General features: G+C 45.8%; 1 protein-coding gene across 1 annotated transcript in view; it reads left to right on the top strand.

Annotated features, from left to right (window-relative positions):
* LOC311099994 (piezo-type mechanosensitive ion channel component 2-like) overlaps positions 1 to 26479 on the top strand; it is a gene marked incomplete at its 5' end in the record, with an annotated part of 204057 nt that overhangs the window by 59584 nt on the left and 117994 nt on the right. Inside the window, one exon of the mRNA XM_084140722.1 lies at positions 18311 to 18436. Within this exon, the coding sequence (XP_083996848.1) occupies positions 18311 to 18436 (126 nt within the window). The remainder of the gene's footprint in view (positions 1 to 18310; positions 18437 to 26479) is intronic.

Raw genomic sequence — 26479 nt, 5'->3', positions numbered from 1 at the left:
TGCCCAGTGACACAAGCCTACCAGACGAGCTAAACCACTTCTATGCTCGCTTCGAGGCAAGCAACACTGAAGCATGCATGAGAGCACCAGCTGTTCCGGACGACTATGTGATCACGCTCTCCGTAGCCGATGTGAGTAAGACTTTTAAGCAGGTCAACATTCACAAGGCCGCAGGGCCAGACGGATTACCAGGACGTGTACTCCGAGCATGTGCTGACCAACTGGCAAGTGTCTTCACTGACATTTTCAACATGTCCCTGACTGAGTCTGTAATACCAACATGTTTCAAGCAGACCACCATAGTCCCCGTGCCCAAGAACTCTAAGATAACCTGCCTAAATGACTACCGACCCGTAGCACTGACGTCTGTAGCCATGAAGTGCTTTGAAAGACTGGTCATGGCTCACATCAACAGCATAATCCCAGAAACCCTAGACCCACTCCAATTTGCATACCGCCCCAACAGATCCACAGATGATGCAATCTCTATCGCACTCCACACTGCCCTTTCCCACCTGGACAAGAGGAACACCTACGTGAGAATGCTATTCATTGACTACAGCTCAGCATTCAACACCATAGTGCCCTCTAAGCTCATCACTAAGCTAAGGATCCTGGGACTAAACACCTCCCTCTGCAACTGGATCCTGGACTTCCTGACGGGCCGCCCCCAGGTGGTAAGGGTAGGTAACAACACATCTGCCACACTGATCCTCAACACGGGGGCCCCTCAGGGGTGCGTGCTCAGTCCCCTCCTGTACTCTCTGTTCACCCATGACTGCATGGCCAGGCACGACTCCAACACCATCATTAAGTTTGCCGACGACACAACAGTGGTAGGCCTGATCACCGACAACGATGAGACAGCCTATAGGGAGGAGGTCAGAGATCTGGCCGTGTGGTGCCAGGACAACAACCTCTCCCTCAACGTGACCAAGACAAAGGAGCTGATCGTGGACTACAGGAAAAAAAAGAGGACTGAGCACGCCCCCATTCTCATCGACGGGGCTGTAGTGGAACAGGTTGAGAGCTTCAAGTTCCTTGGTGTCCACATCACCAACGAACTATCATGGTCCAAACACACCAAGACAGTCGTGAAGAGGGCACGACAAAGCCTATTCCCCCTCAGGAGACTAAAAAGATTTGGCATGGGTCCTCAGATCCTCAAAAAATTCTACAGCTGCACCATCGAGAGCATCCTGACTGGTTGCATCACCGCCTGGTATGGCAACTGCTTGGCCTCTGACCGCAAGGCACTACAGAGGGTAGTGCGTACGGCCCAGTACATCACTGGGGCAAAGCTCCCTGCCATCCAGGACCTCTATACCAGGCGGTGTCAGAGGAAGGCCCTCAAAATTGTCAAAGACTCCAGCCACCCTAGTCATAGACTGTTCTCTCTGCTACCGCACGGCAAGCGGTACCGGAGTGCCAAGTCTAGGTCCAAAAGACTTCTCAACAGCTTCTACCCCCAAGCCATAAGACTCCTGAACAGCTAATCATGGCTACCCGGACTATTTGCACTGCCCCCCCACCCCATCCTTTTTACGCTGCTGCTACTCTGTTAAGTATTTATGCATAGTCACTTTAACTCTACTCACATGTACATATTACCTCAACTACCTCAACTAGCCGGTGCCCCCGCACATTGACTATGCAACGGTACCCCCCTGTATATATAGCCTCCCTACTGTCACTTTATTTTACTGTATATATAGCCTCCCTACTGTCACTTTATTTTACTTCTGCTCTTTTTTTCTCAACACTTTTTTGTTGTTGTTTTATTCTTACTTTTTTGTTTAAAATAAATGCACTGTTGGTTAAGGGCTGTAAGTAAGCATTTCACTGTAATGTCTGCACCTGTTGTATTCGGCGCATGTGACCAATAAAATTTGATTTGATTTGATTTGATTTAACTGTAAGTCGCTCTGGATAAGAGCGTCTGCTAAATGACTAAAATGTAAAATGTGGTGCCCCTTGCTTAGTGGTGTTGCAGACTCTGGGGCTTGCAGAACAGGTGTGTATATAGATCATGTGACACTTAGATTGCACACAGGTGGACTTTATTTAACTAATTATGTTACATTTTAGTCATTTAGCAGACGCTCTTATCCAGAGCGACTTACATCAGCAATTAGGGTTAAGTGCCTTGCTTAAGGGCACATCGACAGATTTTTCACCTAGTCGGCTCGGGGATTAGAACCAGCGACCTTTCGGTTACTGGCACAACGCTCTTACCCACTAAGCTACCTGCCGCCCAGGTAGCTTAGTGGGTAATTGGTTGCACCAGATCTTATTTAGGGGCTTCATAGCAAAGGGGGTGAATACATATGCACACACCACTTTTCCGTTATTTATTTTGTATAATTTTCTTTAACAAATTATTTGTTTCATTTCACTTCACCAATTTGGACTATTTTGTGTATGTCCATTACATGAAATGTTCAATTTAAATTACAGGTTGTAATGCAACAAAATAGGAAAAATGCCAAGGGGGACTGTAGATCTATTGAAATCTCTGGTTTCCCTGTCATTTGAGCTCACCTAAACGAGTAGTCCACTAGTTGAACGGCTATTGACAATGGCTTCCATGACAAAGCAAATCAATGCCAATCAACTTTGTCAACTGAAGGAGAGCTGTTTCAATGGACTAAACTACTACACGTTCCTTTATTTCCCTTCATTCTTCCCTTGCTCTGACAGTATGGACTCACAAATCAGATTCTCTCCCTAATAAGAACAGCAGTAAAGGGTCATAGATTCACAACCATAGGATTCAGAGTCCATTTGGAATAATGTGATTTACTCCCTATCGGTGATTTGTGATGGCCAATAAAGAGATCTACTCTCAGGCAACAGGATTGGCAAGAAGCAGCGGAGTCAGGCAAAACAATTAGAAGTTATGATGGGCACGACGGGAACCAAGTTGCAACTCGAGCATCGTTGGCCCCATGCAAGCCGGGACACTACCTAGGGGCCCTTTTAAACGAGCTAAGCAGCTCACTCCCACGGCTTGGCAGCCCGCGCCTAGGATAATCTTTAAATGCGATAAAGTTGATGACATTGCTGAATTCAGATAACAGCGGTGAGAATAAGAAACATGTGGGGCTCACGCCGAACACACACCAAGTTTCAAGTTTTATTCGTTGATTGGATGAGATACACATGGTATACACCGTCCAATGAAATGCTTACTTGCAGGTTCCTTCTCGACAATGCAACAACAATAAGCAATAAGAAAATATAAGAATACGAACATAAAGTAAATGGCTCAGTAGAATAGAATACTGTCACAAGTGTAGAGAGGAGTAGGCAGGAGGCAGTCACAGGTTTAGAATTACTGAATTCATTAACGCACCATATGTCCTCTGGGATCCCGTAGTGCCGGAAGACATGAGAGAAGAGAGCCTCCGCGGTCTGCATGGCTGTAGGGAGACCAGGCAGAGGAATCAAACGACAGGCTTTGGAAAACCGGTCCACAACGACCAGGACGGTGGTGTGCCCCTCCAAGGGGGGAAGGTCTGTAACAAAGTCCACGGATGTAGTTTGCCATAGGGGAGGTGTCTCAGTGTCTTGCTCTGTGCGCAGGTGGGGGATATACCCAGGTGCCCCGACACAGATGCTGTGTGTGCCCAGTCGAGGAGACGATCCCGCACATCAGAGGACACGTAGATCCACCCCTCGGGACAGTGGGCAGGTGAGGGCTCCTGTCGCAGGGCTTGATGGATGTCCGCGTCCACATTCCACACGACAGGAGCCACAATGCGGGACAAGGGAATAATGGGTGTCACTTCCTCCCTCCGATCCTCTGTGTCATGCACCCGGGACAATGCATCGGCCTTAACGTTCTTTGATCCTGGCCGGTAGGAGAGGGTAAAGTCAAAACTGGCGAAGAAGAGGGCCCACCTGGCCTGACGTGGGTTCAGCCTCTTCGCTGCTCGAATGTACTCTAGGTTCCGGTGGTCCTTCCACACAATAAATGGGTGTTGAGCACCCTCTAGCCAGTGCCGCCATGCTTTCAGCGCCTTCTTGACGGCCAACAACTCACGATCCCCCATGTCGTAATTTAGGCGGTGATCCAGTGCGTTGGGAGAGAACAGCCCCTACTCCAACCTCGGAGGCGTCCACCTCCACGATAAAGGGCAGAGACGGGTCAGGGTGAGCCGCGACGGCTTCGTCGGCCTCCCCAGTCCAGCGCAGCTGTTGAGGACCTCCTTTCAGGAGGGAGGCGAGAGGAGCCACCACTGTGCTGAAACCCCTAATGAGCTTCGCTCCTACAGTGGAGAGATCGGGATGTCCTGCTGCGTCCTGACATGTTGGGTCGGTCATTCTGTCACAGGTGTAGAGAGGAGTAGGCAGGAGGCAGTCACAGGTTTAGAACTACTGAATTTATTAACACACCATAGCTTAAACCGGGACAAAACCCATAGTGCTAAATATACAGTACTCAGGAAAATATTAGGTGAGATACCTCTCAGGAAAACAAGCAACATTTACAATGACCAACAAAGACAAATGACAGAGGGAGTGTACAGTTGAAGTCGGAAGTTTACATACACTTAGGTTGGAGTCATTAAAACTATTTTTTCAACCACTCCACAAATTTCTTGTTAACAAGCTATAGTTTTGGCAAGTCGGTTAGGACATCTACTTTGTGCATGACACAAGTAATTTTTCCAACAATTGTTTACAGACAGATTATTTCACTTATAATTCACTGTATCACAATTCCAGTGGGTCAGAAGTTTACATACACTAAGTTGACTGTGCCTTTAAACAGCTTGGAAAATTCCAGAAAATGATGTCATGGCTTTAGAAGCTTCTGATAGGCTAATTGACATAATTTGAGTCAATTGGAGGTGTACCTGTGGATGTATTTCAAGGCCTACCTTCGAACTCAGTGCCTCTTTGCTTGACATCATAGGAAAATCAAAAGAAATCAGCCAAGACCTCAGAAAAAAAATTGTAGACCTCCACAAGTCTGATTCATCCTTGGGAGCAATTTCCAAATGCCTGAAGGTACCACGTTCATCTGTACAAACAATAGTACGCAAGTATAAACACCATGGGACCATGCAGCCGTCATACCGCTCAGGAAGGAGATGGAAATCAATCCCAGAACAACAGCAAAGGACCTTGTAAAGATGCTGGAGGAAACAGGTACAAAAGTATCTATATCCACAGTAAAACGAGTCCTATATCGACATAACCTGAAAGGCCGCTCAGCAAGGATGAAGCCACTGCTCCAAAACCGCCATAAAAAAGCCAGACTACGGTTTGCAACTGCACATGGGGACAAAGATCGTACTTTTTTGAGACTGTTTGGCCATAATGATCATCGTTATATTTGGAGGAAAAGGGGGGGGGGGGGGGCTTGCAAGCCGAAGAACACCATCCCAACCGTGAAGCACAAGGGTGGCAGCATCATGCTGTGGGGGTGCTTTGCTGCAGGAGGGACTGGTGCACTTCACAAAATAGATGGCATCATGAGGAAGGAAAATTATGTGGATATATTGAAGCAACATCTCAAGACATCAGTCAGGAAGTTAAAGCTTGGTCGCAAATGGGTCTTCCAAATGGACAATGACCCCAAGCATACTTACAAAGTTGTGGAAAAATAGCTTAAGGACAACAAAGTCAAGGTATTGGAGTGGCCATCACAAAGCCGTGACCTCAATCCTACAGAGGAGGCCTGCAAACCTGACTCAGTTACACCAGCTCTGTCAGGAGGAATGGGCCAAAATCCACCCAACTTATTGTAGGAAGCTTGTGGATGGCTACCCGAAATGTTTGACCCAAGTTAAACAATTTAAAGGCAATGCTACCAAATACTAATTGAGTGTATGTAAACTTCTGACCCACTGGGAATGTGATGAAAGAAATAAAAGCTGAAATAAATAATTATCTTTACTATTATTCTGACATTTCACATTCTTAAAATAAAGTGGTGATCCTAACTGACCTAAAACAGGGAATTTTTACTAGGATTAAATGTTAGGAATTGTGAAAAACTGAGTTAAAATGTATTTGGCTAAGGTGTATGTAAACTTCCGACTTCAACTGTATATACAGTGATAGAGTGGGGATTGGAACCAGGTGTGTGTAATGATGACGAGACAAGTCCGGGGTTGATGAGTGAAGGGCGTTTGCCAGCAGCAGGTTTGGCAGCAGCTAGAAGGCCAGCGATGCCGAACACCTGAGCTGGACAGGAGGGGGAGCCAAAGAGAAGGCTGGTGTGACAAATTCATTTTTATGTAGATGTAGGATCTTAATTTGATCACTCTTTTGTTGCTGAGAACAGGAAATGCAAACTTGTAGTCTATTTGAGTTTTAAAAAGGCTTCTAAAGTTTGTAATTTCAACTTTGAAATTTCAGACTTGATTTGCCATAATGAAAAATGTATCAACCCCTACAAAAATGTCCATTAATTATATATATATATATATATAGCAAACTGCCTCAAATTAACGCATCAGCGTTACGGTGGGACTCATTGGGTTCCTGCTGTAGCAAACTGGCTCAAATTAAGGTCCTACATCTGTAAGTATAATACAGGAAGGCACAATTTATAGTCCAATATTTACACGTTTTGGGGATGGGGGGATTGGGAGTCCTCTTTCACTGGAATCCAGAGATTCAGATACATACCTTCACACTGTTGCATTCTGTTAATCTCAACCTTAATTCAAACACAGTGGTGAATGGAAGAGAAGTGAAAATGGGGGGGGGGGGCAAAATCACACAATTTGTTTTGCTGATGTTGGAGTGTGCCTACACAACCTCTTTTGTCCTTATGCCCTAAATCTTACACACACACACTCTCACACACACACACATACACACTCTCACGCACACACACCTGACCCTTAACATCGGCCATAACATTATATGCTTCCCCAAAGGATTTCTATGGGTTAAAATAAGTTATTGACCAGGAATACAGTATTAATGCTGCTGGTGGCTATTTGCTGGTTCTAAATGGTCCAGCTTCCTGTGTAAGTATAGCCTTTCTACAGTCGATGGGATATTCTCAGTGGTGTTCTTGAGAATAAAACAATTTAACATAAACAGTTGCATTCAGTTTTATTGACAAATGTCAATCAGAAAAATAAGGTCCGCCAAAGCAAGAACCTGATCAAAATGAATTTATATAAATGCTGTAAGTACATAAATTGCTTGCTCACTGGGAAATGAATATCCAACTAGTCAGTGACAACTGTGTGAAGTTTGGAGTTTGGGACAGCAACTATGTGAGCTTATTACGGTATTATAGACACCATGTCCTGGGATTTCCTGTGATCTTCTATGTAGAAAAACCCATACCTTCTATCGACTCGTGTGTAGCTTGTGAACATCATAGAGCAAAACATGTTACATTACAGGTTTTCATAGATAGCTTTTAGTAGTTTGTAGCTCGAACCATTCGGACTCTACAGATGTTTTTGTATAAAAGACCCGGTCCCAGGCCCCTTCGGGATCCGCCATTGTTTCACAAACACCCCTCTAGCTCAGCCCCCGTTAATCACACAGACTAATGGTCGGTATCTACGGATGCAGATTAAATATACACTTAGTATACCAAACATTAGGAACACTTTCCTAATATTGAGTTGCACCCCCTTTTGCCCTCAGAACAGCCTCAATTCGTCGGGGCATGGACCCTACAGGGATGCTGGACCATGTTGACTCCAATACTTCCTACAGTTGTGTCAAGTTGGCTGGATTTCCTTTGGGTGGTGGACCATTCTTGATACACATGTGTAACGAGTGTCAGTGTAATGCGGTGGATCGAAGTCAGGTGCAGGACACAGAACTCGAGGAAACTTACTTTACTGAACTTGAGTAAAGAAAACAACACAGCAATACCTTCACGCAGGAAGGAACTAACCCGCTTACCAAACGACACACGAAACGAAAAACAACCACGCACAAGACACATTGGGAGCACCTGGGTTAAATAGGGTAGGCGTGATTACACAAATGGGAAACAGGTGTGTGACATAGACAACCGGTGCAACATAGACACATAACATAGATCGGCAGTAGCTAGTATTCCGGTGACGACGAACGCCGCAGCCTGCCCGAGCAAGGAGGAGGGGCAGCCTCGCCAGAAATTTGTGACAGTACCCCCCCCGACGCGCGGCTCAAGCCATGCATCGACACCGGCCTCGGGGACGGCCAGGAGGACGCGGTGCGGGGCGAGTCGGATGACTACGGTGGAAATCCCTCAACATGGAGGGATCGAGGATGTCCCTCCTAGGGACCCAGCACCGCTCCTCCGGACCGTACCCCTCCCACTCCACGAGATACTGCAGACCTCCCACCCGACGCCTCGAATCTAAGATGGAACGGACCGAGTACGCCGGTGCCCCCTCGATGTCCAGTGGGGGCGGAGGGACCTCCCGTATCTCAGACTCCTGGAGTGGACCAGCTACCACCGGCCTGAGGAGAGACACATGGAACGAGGGGTTAATACGATACTCAGGAGGAAGCTGTAACCTATAACATACCTCGTTCAATCTCCTCAGGACTTTGAAAGGCCCCACAAACCGCCGACCCAGCTTCCGGCAGGGCAGGCGAAGGGGCAGGTTTCGGGTCGAGAGCAAGACCCGGTGCCCCGGTGCATACACCGGAGCCTCACTGCGGTGGCAGTCGGCGCTCGCCTTCTGGCCCGCTGCAGGCGCACATGGGCAGCGTTCCAGGTCTCCTGCGAGCGCCGAAACCATTCATCCACCGCAGGTGCCTCGATCTGGCTCTGATGCCAAGGTGCCAGAACCGGCTGATAACCTAATACACACTGGAATGGAGACAAGGTTAGTGGAGGAGTGGCGGAGTGAGTTTTGGGCTATCTCTGCCCAGGGGAGGAACGCCGACCACTCCCCCCGCCGGTCCTGGCATTACGACCTCAGAAACCTACCCACCTCCTGGTTGACTCTCTCCACCTGCCCGTTACTTTCGGGGTGAAACCCTGAGGTAAGGCTGACCGAGACTCCCAGACATTCCATGAACGCCCTCCAAACCCTCGAGGTGAACTGGGAACCCCGATCAGACACTATATCCTCAGGTATCCCATAGTGCCGGAAGACGTGTGTAAATAGGGCCTCAGCAGTCTGTAGGGCCGTAGGGAGACCGGGCAGAGGAATGAGGCAGCAGGACTTATAAAACCGATCCACAACGACCAGGATCGTGTTATTCCCTTGTGAGGGAGGAAGATCCGTCACGAAATCCACCGATAGGTGGGACCACGGTCGTTGTGGAACGGGTAGGGGTTGCAATTTCCCTCTGGGCAGGTGTTTATGAGCCTTACACTGGGCGCACACCGAGCAGGACAAAACCCTCACGTCCTTAGCTAAGGTGGGCCACCAGTACTTCCCACTAAGACAATGCACTGTCCGACCGATACCAGGATGACCAGAGGAGGGTGACGTGTGAGCCCAATAGATCAACCGATCGCGGACCTCCAGCGGAACGTACACACAACCCTCTGGACACTGGGGAGGAGTGGGTTCATTACGCAACGCCCGCTCGATGTCCGCATCCACCTCCCACACCACCGGTGCCAGCAGACACGACGCCGGAAGTATGGGAGTGGGCTCCACGGAACTCTCCTCCGTGTCATACAGTCGGGACATAGCATCTGCCTTAGCATTCTGGGAGCCTGGCCTGTACGAAAGGGTGAAACAAAAACGGGTGAGAAACATTGACCACCTTGCCTGGCGAGGGTTTAATTTCTTTGCCGCCCGGATGTACTCCAGATTGCGGTGGTCACTCAAAATGAGAAAAGGGTGGTTAGCCCCCTCAAGCCAATGTCTCCACGTTTTCAGGGCTTGGACCACGGCCAACAGCTCTCGGTCCCCCACATCATAGTTGCGCTCCGCCGGACTGAGCTTCTTAGAAAAGAACGCACAGGGGCGGAGCTTGGGTGGTGTGCCCGAGCGCTGGGAAAGTACAGCACCTATCCCAGCCTCCGACGCGTCCACCTCAACCATGAAGGCCAAGGAGGGATCCGGATGAGCCAGCACTGGAGCCGAGGTAAACAGGCTCCTCAGACGATTGAAAGCCCTGTCCGCCTCAGCTGACCACCGCAAACGCACCGGTCCCCCCTTCAGCAATGAGGTAATGGGAGCCGCTACCTGACCAAAGCCCCGGATAAACCTCCGGTAGTAATTGGCAAATCCCAAAAATTGCTGCACCTCCTTCACCGTGGTTGGAGTCGGCCAATTACGCACGGCCGAAATGCGGTCACTCTCCATTTTCACCCCAGACGTGGACATGTGGTACCCTAGGAAGGAGATGGACTCCTGAAAGAACAAGCATTTCTCCGCCTTGGCATACAGGTCATGCTTCAACAGTCGTCCAAGTACCTTACGCACCAGGGACACATGCTCGGCCCGTGTAGCGGAGTATATGAGGATGTCATCAATGTACACCACTACACCCTGTCCGTGCAGATCCCTGAAAATCTCATTGACGAAGGCTTGGAAGACTGATGGAGCATTCATCAACCCGTATTGCATGACGAGGTACTCATAGTGTCCTGAGGTAGTGCTGAAAGCCGTCTTCCACTCATCTCACTCCCGAATACGCACCAGATTGTACGCGCTCCTGAGATCCAATTTTGTGAAGAAGCGCGCTCCGTGCAGTGATTCCGTCATACATGCTATCAGAGGTAAGGGATAGCTGTACTTGACAGTGATCTGATTAAGCCCACGGTAATCAATGCACGGGCGTAACCCACCATCCTCCTTCTTCACGAAAAAGAAACTTGAGGAAACAGGTGAAGTGGAAGGTCGAATGTATCCCTGTCTCAGCGATTCGGAGACATATGTTTCCATAGTCGCCTTCTCCGCCTGTGACAGAGGATACACGTGACTCCGGGGAAGTGCAGCGCCTACCTGGAGATTTATCGCACAATCCCCTGGATGATGGGGTGGTAATTTAGTCGCCCTCTTCTTACTGAAGGCGAGAGCCAAATCGACTCACCATAGTAGCCCCTAAGGAAACCCCTACACACCTCCCTGAGCACTGACTGGACCATCCCTTGAGTGCCCTCTGTTGCCAGGAAATAGTGGGATCATGAGTGGTTAACCAGGGAAGTCCCAACACCACAGGATACGCAGGAGAATCAATCAGATAAAGACTAATCCTCTCCTCATGACCCCCCTGCGTCCTCATAGAGAGTGGTGCGGTAACCTCCCTGATTAGACCTGACCCTAGCGGGCGACTATCTAATGCGTGGACAGGAAAAGGCACATCAACATGAACAGTAGGAATCCCTAACCTAAGAGAATATTGACGATCAATAAAATTCCCAGCTACGCCTGAATCTACTAGCACCTTATGCTGGGAATGAGGAGAAAACTCCGGAAACACAACCTCTATAAACAACTGACCAACAGGGAGCTCTGGGTGAGTCGGGTGCCTACTCACCTGAGATGGTCGACCAGTGCTCTGCTTACTGCCTCGACTCCCTGGGGACCCTCCCCAGCAACGAACCGCAGTGTGTCCTCTGCGGCCACAGTTGGTGCAGGGGACGGCCCCTCTCCTGGTCTCCCTAAGTGCAGCACCTCCGAGCTCCATGGGGGTAGAGTCGGAGGTGCTGGGGGATGGAATGAATGAGCGCTGATCAGAACGTACGCGGGTCTCCAACAGGTTATCCAGCCTGATGGACATCTCCACCAGTTGGTCCAGATTGAGATTGGTATCCCTGCAGGCCAGTTCCCGCCGAACGTCCTCCCTTAGGCTGCACCGATAGTGGTCGATCAGGGCCCTCTCATTCCATCCGGCGCTGGCTGCCAATGTCCTGAACTCCAGCGCAAAATCCTGGGCGCTCCTCTTCTCCTGTCGTAGGTGGAACAGACGCTCGCCCGCCGCTCTCCCCTCTGGTGGATGATCGAATACCGCCCGGAAGCGGCGGGTGAACTCCTTGTAGCGGACCGATGCAGCGTCAATTCCTCCCCACTCAGCGTTGGCCCACTCGAGCGCCTTCCCCGACAGACAGGAGATGAGGGCGGACATGCTCTCGTATCCCGAGGGTGCCGGGTGGATGGTTGCCAGGTAGAGCTCTACCTGGAGCAGGAAACCCTGACACCCGGCTGGTGTACCGTCATATGCCCTCTGGAGCGAGAGCCAAATCCCACTGGGCCCAGGTGGAGAAGAGGTGGACTGTGGTATGGGTGGTAGAGTGGTTGGAGGAGGTGTGGGAAGGCCACCTCTTTCCCAACGGTCCATCGTGTTCATCACCCTCTCCATGGTGGTGCCGAGCACCTGGATGACACTCTCCTGTCGTTGAAAACGTTCCTCCATAGATTCGGACTGACGAGCTGTACCTGCTGACTCCATAGATGGTGCGTGGTTCTGTAACGAGTGTCAGTGTAATGCCCGAGTGGCGCAGTGGTCTAAGGCACTGCATCGCAGTGCTAGCTGTGCCACTAGAGATCCTGGTTCGAATCCAGGCTCTGTCGTAGCTGGCCGCGACTGGGAGACCCATGAGGCGGCGCACAATTGGCCCAGCGTCGTCCAGGGTATGGGAGGGAATGGCCGGCAGGGATGTAGTTCAGTTGATAGAGCATGGTGTTTGCAACGCCAGGGTTGTGGGTTTGATTCCCATGGGGAGCCAGTATGAAAAAATATTTTTAAAAAAATAATAATGTATGCACTCACTACCTGTAAGTCGCTCTGGATAAGAGCGTCTGCTAAATTACTTAAATGTAAATGTAAATGTAATGCGGTGGATCGAAGTCAGGCGCAGGACACAGAACTCAAGGAAACGTACTTTACTGAACTTGAGTAAAGAAAACAACACAGCAATACCTTCACGCAGGAAGGAACTAACCCGCTCACCAAACGACACACGAAACGAAAAACAACCACGCACAAGACACATTGGGAGCACCTGGGTTAAATAGGGTAGGCGTGATTACACAAATGGGAAACAGGTGTGTGACATAGACAACCGGTGCAACATAGACACATAACATAGATCGGCAGTAGCTAGTATTCCGGTGACGACGAACGCCGCAGCCTGCCCGAGCAAGGAGGAGGGGCAGCCTCGCCAGAATCCGTGACAACATGGGAAACTGTTGAGAATGAAAAACCCAGCAGCTTTGCAGTTCTTGACACAAACCGGTGCCAAACCATACCCCATTCAAAGGCACTTAAATCTTTTGTCTTGCCCATTCACCCTCTGAATGGCATACATACACAATCTATGTCTCAACTGTCAAGGCTTAAAAATCATTCTTTAACCTGTCTCCTCCCCTTCATCTACACTGATTGAAGTGGATTTAACAAGTGACATCAATAAGGGATCATAGCTTTCACCTGGATTCACCTAGTCTGTCTATGTCATGGAAAGAGCATGTTTTGTACACTCAGTGTACGACTCCAATGGTACAACCCAAAAGTCTGTAGCTCAAACACACTATGTTTAAAAGGGGTTAGAAGTTCCAAATGCATCAGCGTTACGGTGGGACTCATTGGGTTAATGGTCTAAAAAAGTTATAAGTTCTCTTAGGTATAAGGGATCAACTTATCTCTAAGACGTAATTGCCTGAAAAGAAAAACAATGCAATTATATATATGTATGCTACATGAACAGGCTCGTTGACATATTTCCACAACAGTATCTCATACCATGCTCTTTGAAAGATTTTCATCCCTCTCGACAGACGGTTTGAAAGATTATAACCAGTAGGTGTTTATGATGTAACATGTCCGCTGTTTGATGTGTGGAGGCTTATGAAATGTGTGTAATGGCACAGTCTCTCTTTCTCACACATACTGCCTGTTATGGTAGAGAACCACAATGGATGGGGATTGCCTTTGGCAACAGTGAAGACAATGCAGTGTGAAAGTTATCCTGCAGCCATGTTGGGTTGGAATAATACATCTCAAACGTCTAATCTAAAACAGACCGAGAAACCAACTACAATTGGATGCTCGAGACCATTCAATGAAAACCCCTTTGTTGATGTGCCATTGTGGCAAATGCAATGTTAATACACCACATATTTTACATTTTACTTTAATCATAGCCCCAGTGTTTTAAAGGAAGTTCAATCCATTGTTAGACGACAATAGACGTACAACTGAAGTTCGGCTCTAAGTTTGATTGTAAAATTATAAAATGTCAGGCACCGCCATATGTGAGCATATTCAATCACTTTTTGACATCATCCCTTTTGATTTAAACAAAACTTTCCATAAATGTTTGCACATGAAGAAGTGGTCAGAAAGTTACTTTTTGGCCAGCCGCGACCGGGAGACCCATGGGGCAGCGCACAATTGGCCCAGCGCCGTCCAGGGTAGGGGAGGGTTTGACCGGCAGGGATGTTCTTGTCCCATCGCGCACTAGTGACACATGTGGCGGGCCGGACGCAGTGCACGCTGACTCGGTCACCAGGTGTACAGTGTTTCCTCCGGCACATTGGTGCGGCTGGCTTCCGGGTTAAGCAGGCACTGTGTCAAGAAGCAGTGCGGCTCGGTTGGGTTGTGTTTCGGAGGACGCACGACTCTCGACATTCGCCTCTCCCGTGTCCGTACGGGAGTTGCAGCGATGGGACAAGACTGTAACTACCAATTGGATATCACGAAATTGGGGAAAAAAAGGGGGTAAACCAAAAAGAAATAAAAAATAAACATCTTTGGCCCTGAATGCCAAAACATGCAGGTGCTCAAAGTTGACCCATTTTGCATACCCCACCATACCATGAGACATCCATGTCTTCATCACTGGAAAATATAAACGGTTGAGTTTGATATAATTTTAAAGCTTACAAACAGTGTCAAACTATTTTATTATTTTTAAACCTTTAACATCAATTATCAAAAAAACTTGTTAAAAAAATCCTATTCGCTTATGTGGTAGCTTAGACCCTATTTCACATCATCTGAGGTTTTTGTGTTGTGCCCACCATCGGTTGTGACAGAACATGCTCCTAAATACAGGGTGGGTGTCATTTCAATCATATAAATAGAGTTCATAGAATGGACCTATCCCTTCAGACCACTGCAATTTAGCTGGTACACCATTGACATTTAAATTGAATATCAATTTTTACTTCTAATTACTACCACAAAGATGGGCGCAGGTCCACCCACCGTTGAATGTCAACTTAAATGGTCATGTATATTCTATGATCTATATTTCTATGATTTCAATAGGTTTCCTATGGAAGCGTGACAGTATAATTTAAAACAACAGATATTCCCATTCAAGTCAACATTATTGGAAGTGTGGACCTCTAACAATCTTTGTGCTACCATTTGAAAGTTTAAATTTAAATGTAATTCCCATTTTAGTACATTTATCAGCCAAAACACAACACCCACCCTGTATTGAAGAGCATGTTGTGTCTCAACCGATGGCGGGCACAACACATAAAACACAAAAATAGGGTCTAAGCTACAACATATGCGAATATGGGAAAAAAATTGAAGTTTTTAGATAATTGATGTAAAAGGATAAACAATTAAAACATTTGTAAAAACTTTTTTTTAAATAATAAAATAGTTTAACAACCCTGTTTGTAAGCTTTTAAATTATATCAATCTCAACCGTTCATATTTTCCAGTGATGAAGACATGGATGTCTCACGGTATGGTGTGATATGCAAAATGGGTCAACTTTGAGCACCTTTATCTCTTGAATGTTTTGGCATTCAGGTCCAGAAAGTAACTTTCTGAGCACGTCTACAATCGGCCAATACGTATGGAAGGTTTTGTTCAAATTAAAAGGGGTGCTGTCAAAAAGTGATTGAATTTAAATAGATTTTCCCAGCATCAATATTTGATTCATAACATAATGTAACATCATTAAATGTGGAAGTCACACTCTCTCCGAGACAGATACAGTTTACCTGAGTGTCCATATTAGCATCACAACTGCGTCTGAGTCACATGGCATTGGTGTCAGAAGTGGGATCATTAATGCTACACTCTTAGAAAAAAAGGTGCTATCTAGAACCTAAAATTGTTCTTTGGCTATCCCCATCGGAGAACCCTTTGAAGAACCATTTTTGGTTCCAGGTAGATCCCTTTTAGGTTCCATGTAGAACCCTTTCCACAGAGGGTTCTACATGGAACCCAAAAGGGTTCTACTTGGAACCAAAAAGGGTTATCCTATGGGGACAGCCAAATAACCTTTTTGGAACCCTTTTTTCTAATAGTGTAATAGAAAGATGGAAGTGGCCCTTTGGGAGTTTACAGGACTGTGTTCCTGCTCTGTGTCAAGGGCCTGACAGCTGCACAGTTAGTGGCTGACACTCAGCTAAGGCACTCACACTTTGAGCTAGTGTCACTGCCTGTCTTGGATAAGGTTTGAGCTAAATGGAAGGCATCAATTTGTCAGCTTCATTTGAAAACTTGCTTAGAGTTATGTTTCCATAGTAAGGAATATTACATGTACATGTTTGTTTTGATGAAACCCTGCACAACGTCTTGTTTTGATCCGCCATGAACTGAGTGGGCTCTTCTGCTTCCTGGTTAGATGCTGTGTTGTACTAATCGACTGAACAGGCTGAAGCATTTCTATTCTGAGGTTTCTTCTCTGGTCACTTTCCCCCTGCTTCATGATACTTTTGCCTACAACACATCTAGACCTCTGCAACCTCCCCTAATAACTCCTATCAACATCTCTAAGCAGCCTGTTAAATCAGCAGCGTACCACACTGCATCCCAACTGCCGGTCCTGGTTGATCCCTGGATGGGATACCAGATGCTGCTGGAAGTGGTGTTGGAGGGCCAGTAGGAGGCACTCTTTCCTCTGATCTAAAAAAATAAATAACCCAGGGCAGTGATTGGGGACATTGCCCTGTGTAGGGTGCTGTCTTTCAGATGGGATGTTAAATGGGTGTCACTAAATGGGTGTCACTAAAGAACCCATGGCACTTATTGTAAGAGTAGGGGTGTTAACCCTGGTGTCCTTGCTAAATTCCCAATCTGGCACTCATACCATCATAGCTACCTAATCATCCCCTGTAACTATTCCTCAGGTTGTTGCTGTAAATGAGAATGTATTCTCAGTCAACTTACTGGGTGAAATAAAAAAATCAGCTGTCAAACCAGACAATCATTTCTAGGTGTTCAGCTCTGTTTTATGCATCCCATTTTACTTTTGCTTTGCCGGCATTGAGCTCACCGTGTGTTTACGTTGGTCCACACATGACGGACGGCCACCGGGCTGCCAAAAATATCACTGGGACATTACTGGCCCTTGGCAGCGGAGAAGCCTGTAATACAGTACTGTATTAGGAGTAATGGAGGTGGCCTGTCTATTAGGATGCAGGCCTATTAGGATGGGACCAGACAGGATAAGATGATTGAACCATCAACCCTATAACTGGGCTGTGGGGTCTCCACTCGGTTGATGACTGCTAATAGTTGGTTGCGAGTGTTTATAGGTCTGTGATGTATGGAATAGGATTTGGTTGAATCAATTTTAGTTTAAAGTATGGCCTAACTAATGATATGAGATAATGTTGCAATAAAATTGTTAGTTGACGTCCTTGTGAAGTTGAAATTTGTCTAATGCTCTAGTTACCATTGAACACTAGTAAAACCAGAATACAACCAGGAAGTAGATAATGGTGTAAAGTACTTAAGTAAAAATACTTTAAAGTACTACTTAAGTTGTTTTTTGTACTTTAATTTACTATGTATATTTTTGACAACTTTTACTTTTTACTCTACTACATTCCTAAAGAAAATAATTTACTTTTTACTCCATACATTTTCCCTGACACTCAAAAGTATGCGTTACATTTCGAATGCTTAGCAGGACAGGAAAATGGTCCAATTCACGCACTTATCAAGAGAACATGGTCATCCATACTGCCTCTGATATGGCGGACTCACTAAACACAAATGCTTTGTTTGTAAATTTTGTCTGAGTGTTGGAGTGTGCCCCTGGCTATCCGTAAATAAAAAAAGCAAGACAATTGTGCCGTTTGGTTTGCTTAATATAAGGAATATGAAATGATTTATGCTTATACTTTTACTTTTGATACTTAAGTATATTTTAGCAATAACATTTACTTTTGATACTTAAGTATATTTAAAACCAAATACTTTTAGACTTTTACTCAAGTAGTATTTTTCTGGGTGACTTTCACTTTTACTTGAGTCATATTCTATTAAGCTATCTTTACTTTTATTCAAGTATGACAGTTGGGCACTTTTTCCACCACTGGAAGTAGCCTAGTCATCACTACTACTATGTAACTTGTGTTAGCTATTCAGTGAATCTGAAGTATACACTTGAATGACCTCAGTATCTGAGAAACTTAGATGATCATGTTTCTCTCTCTTTCAGGCCACACAGGGCGCCTGCTTAAGTCCCTGTGCTTCACCAGTATGGCCTTCCTGCTTCTGCACATCATCTATCAGGTCACCATCAACAGTCTGCTAGCAGGAGACAACATAGAACCCAACTTCAACTGTGAGTACCAACCTTCTCTACTACACTACCAGCACAGTCAGGTCTACCTCATTTACACACACGTGCAGGAATGTACACACACGTACCCACACGTACCCACACACACACACACACACACACACACACACACACACACACACACACACACACACACACACACACACACACACACACACACACACACACATAACTGTCTCACACCTGACCCTTAACATCGGCCATAACATGAGATCCTTTCCCAAAGGATTGCTAAGGGTTGAACATTTTTATTAACCAGGAATACAGTATTAATGCCACTGGTGGCTATTTGCTGGTTCCAAATGGATTGATCGGATTTAGATGTCGATATGCTGTATATCCCTCATTGATATACAGTACTTGGAATACAGCAGTACCTACGTGAAAAAGGGGTGAGGTCTGTGATAGCCACCCCAGTAAGTGGCACCTGGGCCGGCTGGGGCTCTGGGTGGGGGTGAGTGGAGGTCACAGCCCAGCCCACGCCTGGATCAGGTTACCCACTGGCCCCGACACCAGGGTGTTCAGACCAGAACCCGAGACCCGGCCTGGGCCGTGGCCCAACACAGGCCTCGCTGCTGCTGCTGCTGCAAACTACTGGCACAACTCTCCCTGAGTAGCAATATATGCCACAACATCTGCACTCAAGATGGGGATAAACATAATGAAAAGAAAAAACTCCCTCACGCCCATGCTGCCCTGACAGAAGTGCACTCAAACCCCCACTGGACATTCAGAGTGAAGGTCGTCTGTCTCACATGTGTAGAGTACAATCATAAAAATGTGAAATTGACGGGCGGGGTCTTCAAGTTGCATAAAGAGCCCTTGAAACGCCAGTCTGGACTCGTTCCCAGTGTCAGCGTGCATGGTGTTATGTCAAAAGATGGAACGAAAACAATCGATCAAGGAACTTCAGCGATTCACCACGTTTTGAAAAACCAGAGCGAGTGTAACTTTGTGTGCGATGTGTAAATAGGCTAGTTCTTTGATAAAAGGTTGGAACTATATATCAACTGTAAACCCCATCTAGACAGGACAATGCTGTGCTGTTGTAAACGGCTGCGTTAACAGCCTTTTTTCCCGGGACAATTCCAAAATGATGAAAATACGCTGCCAAAAGTTACGGCAATGCTGGAGTCAGTTAAATGATAGTGGACACTATAGACAGTGCTCTTGGGTAAATAATAGTGGACACTATAGACAGTACTCTTGGGTAAATAATAGTGGACACTATAGACAGTACTCTTGGGTAAATAATAGTGGACACTATAGACAGTACTCTTGGGTAAATAATAGTGGACACTATAGACAGTGCTCTTGGGTAAATAATAGTGGACACTATAGACGGTGCTCTTGGGTGTGATATCAAATAGAACAATTACGCAAAATCTGCTCAGTGCAATTCATTGTGAAGTCTTGACTACACTTGCCCGAGCAATTAATTAATTTCAGTAATTCTAAAGCGGAAATCAATCCAAGCTCTGAAGAAATAGGAGTATTTTTACTAGAGCCATTTAAAATACCATTTGTTAAGGATTAGAATTGAATGACCCTTTTTTGTTGCTTTGACACATTTCGATAGAAACCTAACCCTGCAGGTAAGGCGGTGACAAAGACAACATTTGGCAATGGTCACAGGACAGAGAGAGCTCGGGCTTGAGACCTGTTTGAGACATGCCATCTGTACTGTAACTAATGACATAGGCTCAGAGCTATTCACTAACCTACTGTATACCCTTTACGTTTACGCTCCAAAGCCCTATGAAAGTCCACACATGTTTCTCACAGGTGTTGCGTACTATTTATGTAAGCCGTATGGACACCATATGTACTGGCCCTTCCAATCCTTATGTACTGGCCCTTCCAATCCTAATGTACTGGCTCTTCCCATCCTTATGTGCTGGCCCTTCCAACCCTTATGTAATGGCCCTTCCAATCCTTATGTACTGGCCCTTCCATCCCTTATGTACTAGCCCTTCCAATCCTTATGTACTGGCCCTTCCAATCCTTATGTAATGGCCCTTCCAATCTTTATGTACTGGTCCTTCCAATCCTTATGTACTGGCCCTTCCCTTCCATGCCTTATGTACTAGCCCTTCCAATCCTTATGTACTGGCCCTTCCAATGATTATGTACTGGCCCTTCCATTCCTTATGTACTGGCCCTTCCCTTCCAATCCTTATGTGCTGGCCCTTCCAATCCTTTTGTACTGGCCCTTGCCAATCCTTATGTACTGGCCCACTGAAACACTCACTCAATTGTCTCAAGGCTTATAAATCCTTCTTTAACCTGTCTCCTACCCTTCATCTACACTAATTGAAGTGGATTTAACAAGTAACATCAATAAGGGATCATAGCTTTCACAAGGATTCACCTGGTCAGTCTATGTCATGGAAAAAGCAGGTGTTCTTAATGTTTTGTACACTCAGTGTATGTTCCACTGTATCTAAGTAGTGAGGGGAACCGGTGCCATCATATGGGGCTTTAAAACAAACTTTTTATTGCACATTTCAAGTATTTCGCACCACGGTTTATCACGAGGGTCGGCATTCCTACTTTTATTGCTATTCATAGCTAGCTGTTGAGTCTACTATTTCATAGTGTGTCACGGGATCTCACATCTGTTTACTGCTGACAGGAGAACCTTACAATGATCCTGGTTGGTTGGGGATGTACTGCGCTGTATTGAGTTGCAAAGGAGATAGCGTCCATCAAATTCACACTTTGCTAATCTTGCACTGCGGAAAGGGGAGTTTCATATGATCTTGTCACGATTACATAATTTTTAGGCATTTTCTTGGTTCTGTAACATGTATTATTGCGATGCAAGTTTTCCAAAGTGCGGATTTGGTTGAATTCCAGCCTTTCAATTGAGCTATGTGAGATGTGAGAAATGCCCATATTAACTTTAACTTCTGACAGCATTTGATGCACTGTATTATGTTTAGTACCCCTGTTAGTAACCACCTATGACATCACAGCGCTAGCTAGGTGGGAAGCCAAGCCCAATCAATAAGCACTCCTTCACACAGGGAAGGTTATCTGATTGTCCAACAGTCAACACAATTTCCTTTGTTTCTATATTCACCCCAGGTCCAAGGGGCCTTTGAGTGTGTCATGGCGGTGTGTGTATGGTACTGTAAGGGGACTTGAAGGGGGAGGGGTAACACAAGATACTAATAGAACTTTAGGAACATTTCACTTATCACCCTCTCTACTCAGTCCAGAGCCTCTTGGGTGACATATCCTCACTGCATCCCGACGTGAGGTTGGTGCATTTTTTTGGCTGTGCCAAAGAATGACGTCTTCCTCTCAGCGATGGCTGTTGGCAGGGGATAAATCTCAATCTCCACCTTCATAATATGCTCGCTGCAAATGCTGCCGCAGCTGGTGCGGCCCTCAGAGCGCAGAGTGAATTTCAGAAGCGAGGTAGGGAGCGAAAACAAGCGGTCCTTCTGTGGAGGCAACCTGTGGTGAGGGCAGAGATGAAAGAGGGATGAACAATTACCCTGGCTGCTAAGAGAGAGAGAGAGAGAGAGAGAGAGAGAGAGAGAGAGAGAGAGAGAGAGAGAGAGAGAGAGAGAGAGAGAGAGGCTGCTATGTGAAGACAGAAATGGCCCAATTACTGGGAGTATACAGTACATATACTGTACAACTGAGATAGTGTAGTTTACACAACTGCCCTTGTAGTGTGAGGTAAGATGAAAGTAGTGTGATGCATCCAGTCAATACTTCTACTGTAACTACATTTCTAGTAGGCCTATACTAAATCCTCCCTTGAGAAAGCCAAAATGCGGGGTAGGTCAAGTTGATTTCAATAAGTGACTTTGAAACACTAAACAAGCCTATTTTATTGCGTCCAACCATTCTCTTTATTACCGTTCAACTTTACTAGTAGAAATAGTATTTGAAATAGTATAAACTTGGAGTGTAGCAGGCAGTAGGTACAGTATAAAGAGTGCTTTTGGAACTGTATGTATACTGTGTAGGCGTCTCTGTCCTCTCTCTGTGTGCCTTGTCTGCATTAATAGGCCTTTGTTTTGTGTGCGGACGCCAGCAGCAATACTTTTTCATCTATCACCACATTGAAGAGCTGCCAGCAAAAATAACAAATGTCCAAAACATGACTCCTATTTTCTTGTTTTGTGTTTGTCGTCAATAGCTCTGCGTCTTCTGCGATAAGAATCATCTTCCCCAGGATGCGCAGCCCAATTGACTCTAAAAATACATATAACACCATGGCCCACATTTCATATGTACGCAGGCAGCAGCACAGACGGCTTACAAAGGAGAGGATACAACTTTCAATTTCCAGTAGCTACTAATGTAAACACTCTGTCAACCCCCATAACAACGTTGTAGACGTGTCCCACGGTAGGCTGTGTGGAGGTTGGAGGTGAAAGACATCTCTCAGAGCTTCAGTCGAATCTTCTCTGTCTGCATTTCACCCCTTGTCACGACTAATAACCAGAGAAGAATGGTGAAATCTTCTAAACATCTTGTTTCAAATGATCGACTAAGCGGCCTCAGCCTTGCCTTGAGTGGGCCCCTCGGTTTTGCCCTCTATTGACTTAGCCTAACTAGGATGTGTGCTTGGTCAGTCAGCGAGCAAGCGGCAGCCATGTTTGCCAGGTGTACGTCCGTCTGTTTGTCAGACTGTCCAGTGCTTGATTTGGGCAGGAGCTCACCGGAGCTGAGTACCGGCACCTCCATTTTTCTACTGCTTGAGCTCCTGTTCCTCTAATAGAATATTATCTCAGAGGTATTGTGGAGCTCCTGCACCTAAATATAAACAGTACTGGCACCCAAAATGAATACCGGCACCTATTTCAGTCCAAGCCAAGTACTGAGTCCAACAGAATAAGAGAAGTAAAGGTTAGGATGAGGTCATTAATAAGAGACTTCCAGGAAGGAAGAGGCCTTTATGTTTTACGTCCTCCTCCACTGCCATAAATACACTAAAACCCAATGTCTGTTCCTCTACCAAAACGCTATTAGCTCTTAGTCCAGTAGCTTAAATATCCACAGAGGACCTCTGTCTAAGATATCCCCCCCCCCCCCCCCCCCCAATAACTTGACTGCAATTGCAATTGAATCCCACAATGCACATAAACTGAAAGCATTTCGTTGTTTTTCTTTAAAGGAATTTCTATGGTAATTTGCAGGTTTTTACAAGGTGTCTCAACCGCAGTTTGTTTACATTGTCAAAGCATTGTGGGGGCATGTAAAAGTCTGGTTTGGTAGATTTCTATGATGTTCAGTAAGACTTTTAGGCTGTTTTGTGCCTAGTTTTCCCCGAACAGCAATCATCTGTAGAATAACCCATGTTCAGCCATATGAAAACATTCACCTCCCTCTCAGGAAACCACTGTTTTCTTTTCTGCCGGTGGAGTTGAGGGATTGTTTTTAGACTGTCTTTGCCACAGGTGTTTCTGAATTGCTCACTGTTATTTCGGAACAAAAATGAACTGTTACAAGCTATCTCAAAAGAACACATCGCAAATAAAACTCACTGCTTTTCACCTATCTCCCTTAACACGTCACAATCTGAGGATTTTCCTGGGTATTGGCATTTCTATTTTAGGGTCCTTTTGTGCTTCCTTGTCCTTCCTACCTTCCTTGTTTCCTTCCTATCTCCCGTTGCTGTATATGGAAACACTGGAGCCCACATTTTCACAATTTTATTGGCTACCTCCTTTGAGCTAACCATATGACCTAAAGCCCAGGTGACTTCCACCATTTCTAAGACCCTGACAGCATAGAGAGATAGAGAGAGAAAGGCTAAGGGGAAGTAGCAGTGAATCTGTGCTATACTCACTATGTACAGTAATCAGTGTTAGGTTAATCCAGGTATGTAGCGTGATCTAAGCAGGGGCGTTGTATCGCTGTTGACAGACAAATGTTATAATTACTACTTCTGAAGCTTAGCTGATCCATCAGTCTGTTTGATGGGTAGCTTGTGTCTAATTGAAGTGCTTTTCTCCCAGTGATATCCAGGTGGGATTACCCAAACCGCACTATAGCCTAGATGTGGCTTTTTTTTCTAGACAGGTTGCTGTGTCGGCTATTCTAATCGCCACCGTACAGTATAAACTAGTGCATTAAATATGTACATATCAGCAATCAAAGGTAAAAGACTATGAAAGAAAATAATGGTCATGAATGGGAATTCAATTTCGGGATTTAAGTGGTAGACAAATCATTATTACAAAAAAATGCGCAGGTAACACAACTATAGTATGAGGCATGGTTTGGACATGGCTAGTGTATTTCATTGGCTACGGTTCATAACAAAAGTAACAGATTGTTTTAATTTCAACAGGGTGAGAAATCCATATGAAATACACAGGAGACTTGCTGTTTTAAAAACCACAATTATGTATTTGAGCACTGATGCCATGACTAAATATTATAGCTGCGTTCAATGAGGTGTTTCTTCACTAATGAGCTGAATGATGGCGGGTGTGTGTAATGTGTGTGTGTAATGTGTGTGTGTGTTTGTGTGTGTGTCTATTTGTGCTGGGGACTATGTAGGCTTATTGCCTGAGCTCCATTGCCTGCAGCCCTGGACGTTATTACACCACTGCGTTATTCCGCAGCACCACATTATTGAGCTCCCTCATTTCCCGAGCCACTGCACCCATCAGCAGGGAGCTGCCAAACAGCTCCTGTAACCACAACATATCCATCTTTCTTTCTCACACTTTCTCTCCTCCTCTTTCTCTCTCTCTGTCTCTCTTTCTCACACGTTCTCCTCTCTTTCTCTTTCTCACTTTCTCCCCTCTCTCTGACTCTTTCTCTCTCTCTCTCTCTGTCTCTCTCTCTCTCTCTCTCTCTCTCTCTCTCTCTCTCTCTCTCTCTCTCTCTCTCTCTCTCTCTCTCTCTCTCTCTCTCTCTCTCTCTCTCTCTCTCTCTCTCTCTCTCTCTCTCTCTCTCTCTCTCTCTGTCTCTCTCTCTCTCTCTCTCTCTCTCTCTCTCTTTCATGTAATGTGTAGGCCTAAACTGTAACTTTAGCTGCAGCTTACTAATGGAGAATGCTAAGAAAAGTAACACCAGTTGGTTTGCTGCCTGGGATATTAGCGGGCAGATCACCAGTGATACAAGTCAGTATTTGACCTCCATCCATGTCTGAGGACGTCAGGAGATGTTGTTGAAAACGGCCACTAGGGGCAACAGTGAGCGCTGTTACCTTCAAATAGGCTTTGGTTTTGCTAGGGCATTGTGGAAGGGGATGATGGATGGGCACAAGCATCTGCCTCTGGATCCGAAGGTTGCATGTTTGAATCCAGCAATATAAAGTTATTTTTGTTTTAAGCCTATCCCAAACCTTAACCCTTAATTTAACCATTCTGAGTTAATGCCTAACCTTAAGAATTCTGAGTTAATGCCTAAACTTAACCTTGGAACGATACAGAGAAGTAACCAAACACTTTGAAATGTGACGTTTGGAACAACTTTGAAATTTGACGTTTGAGAAACATGGATGAACCTCTAATTCTGACGTGAGACTGTGAGACAAACATTATGAGACAAATTTAGAGGTAATTTTTTACCAGAGCTTTGTAAGTAACTTTTTATCATTTTATATTGTAAATCCAAAGTTGGCCTATCCTGTCAGCCCAGTTTTACACGACTCCTACTATAAGCATCCAGAAATATAAACACACAAATCTAAAGCAGCGCAAGGCGCCACTCCGCATGACTCCTGTGACGGCTGGAGTTTTTCAGACGTTGAAAACCTGGACTCGCTACGTCAGCTTGAGTCAGACAACCTCCATGCATCGTAGTTAGAAAAACAGCTTGTTAAACACGCATGACATTTTCCCATGGCCCGGCATAAATCTGTGTCTGTAATATTGCATTAATGCGAGAATAAATTAATGTGGATATATGATCTTGGTTTGGCTGCACTTCATCATTGCAGTACATTGTGGTTGTAGCCTTCTCTCATAGACAATGTCCAGGCTGTATTATAACCATAAAATAACAGGCAGACGGGAGTGAGGGAGGAAGTGGAGAAGAAAAGGT

Source organism: Coregonus lavaretus, assembly GCF_964263955.1.
Source record: "Coregonus lavaretus genome assembly, chromosome: 2".
NCBI lineage: Eukaryota > Metazoa > Chordata > Actinopteri > Salmoniformes > Salmonidae > Coregonus > Coregonus lavaretus.
The sequence above is the reverse complement of the archived record's forward strand: the minus strand, read 5'-3'. Positions and strand labels throughout refer to the sequence as shown.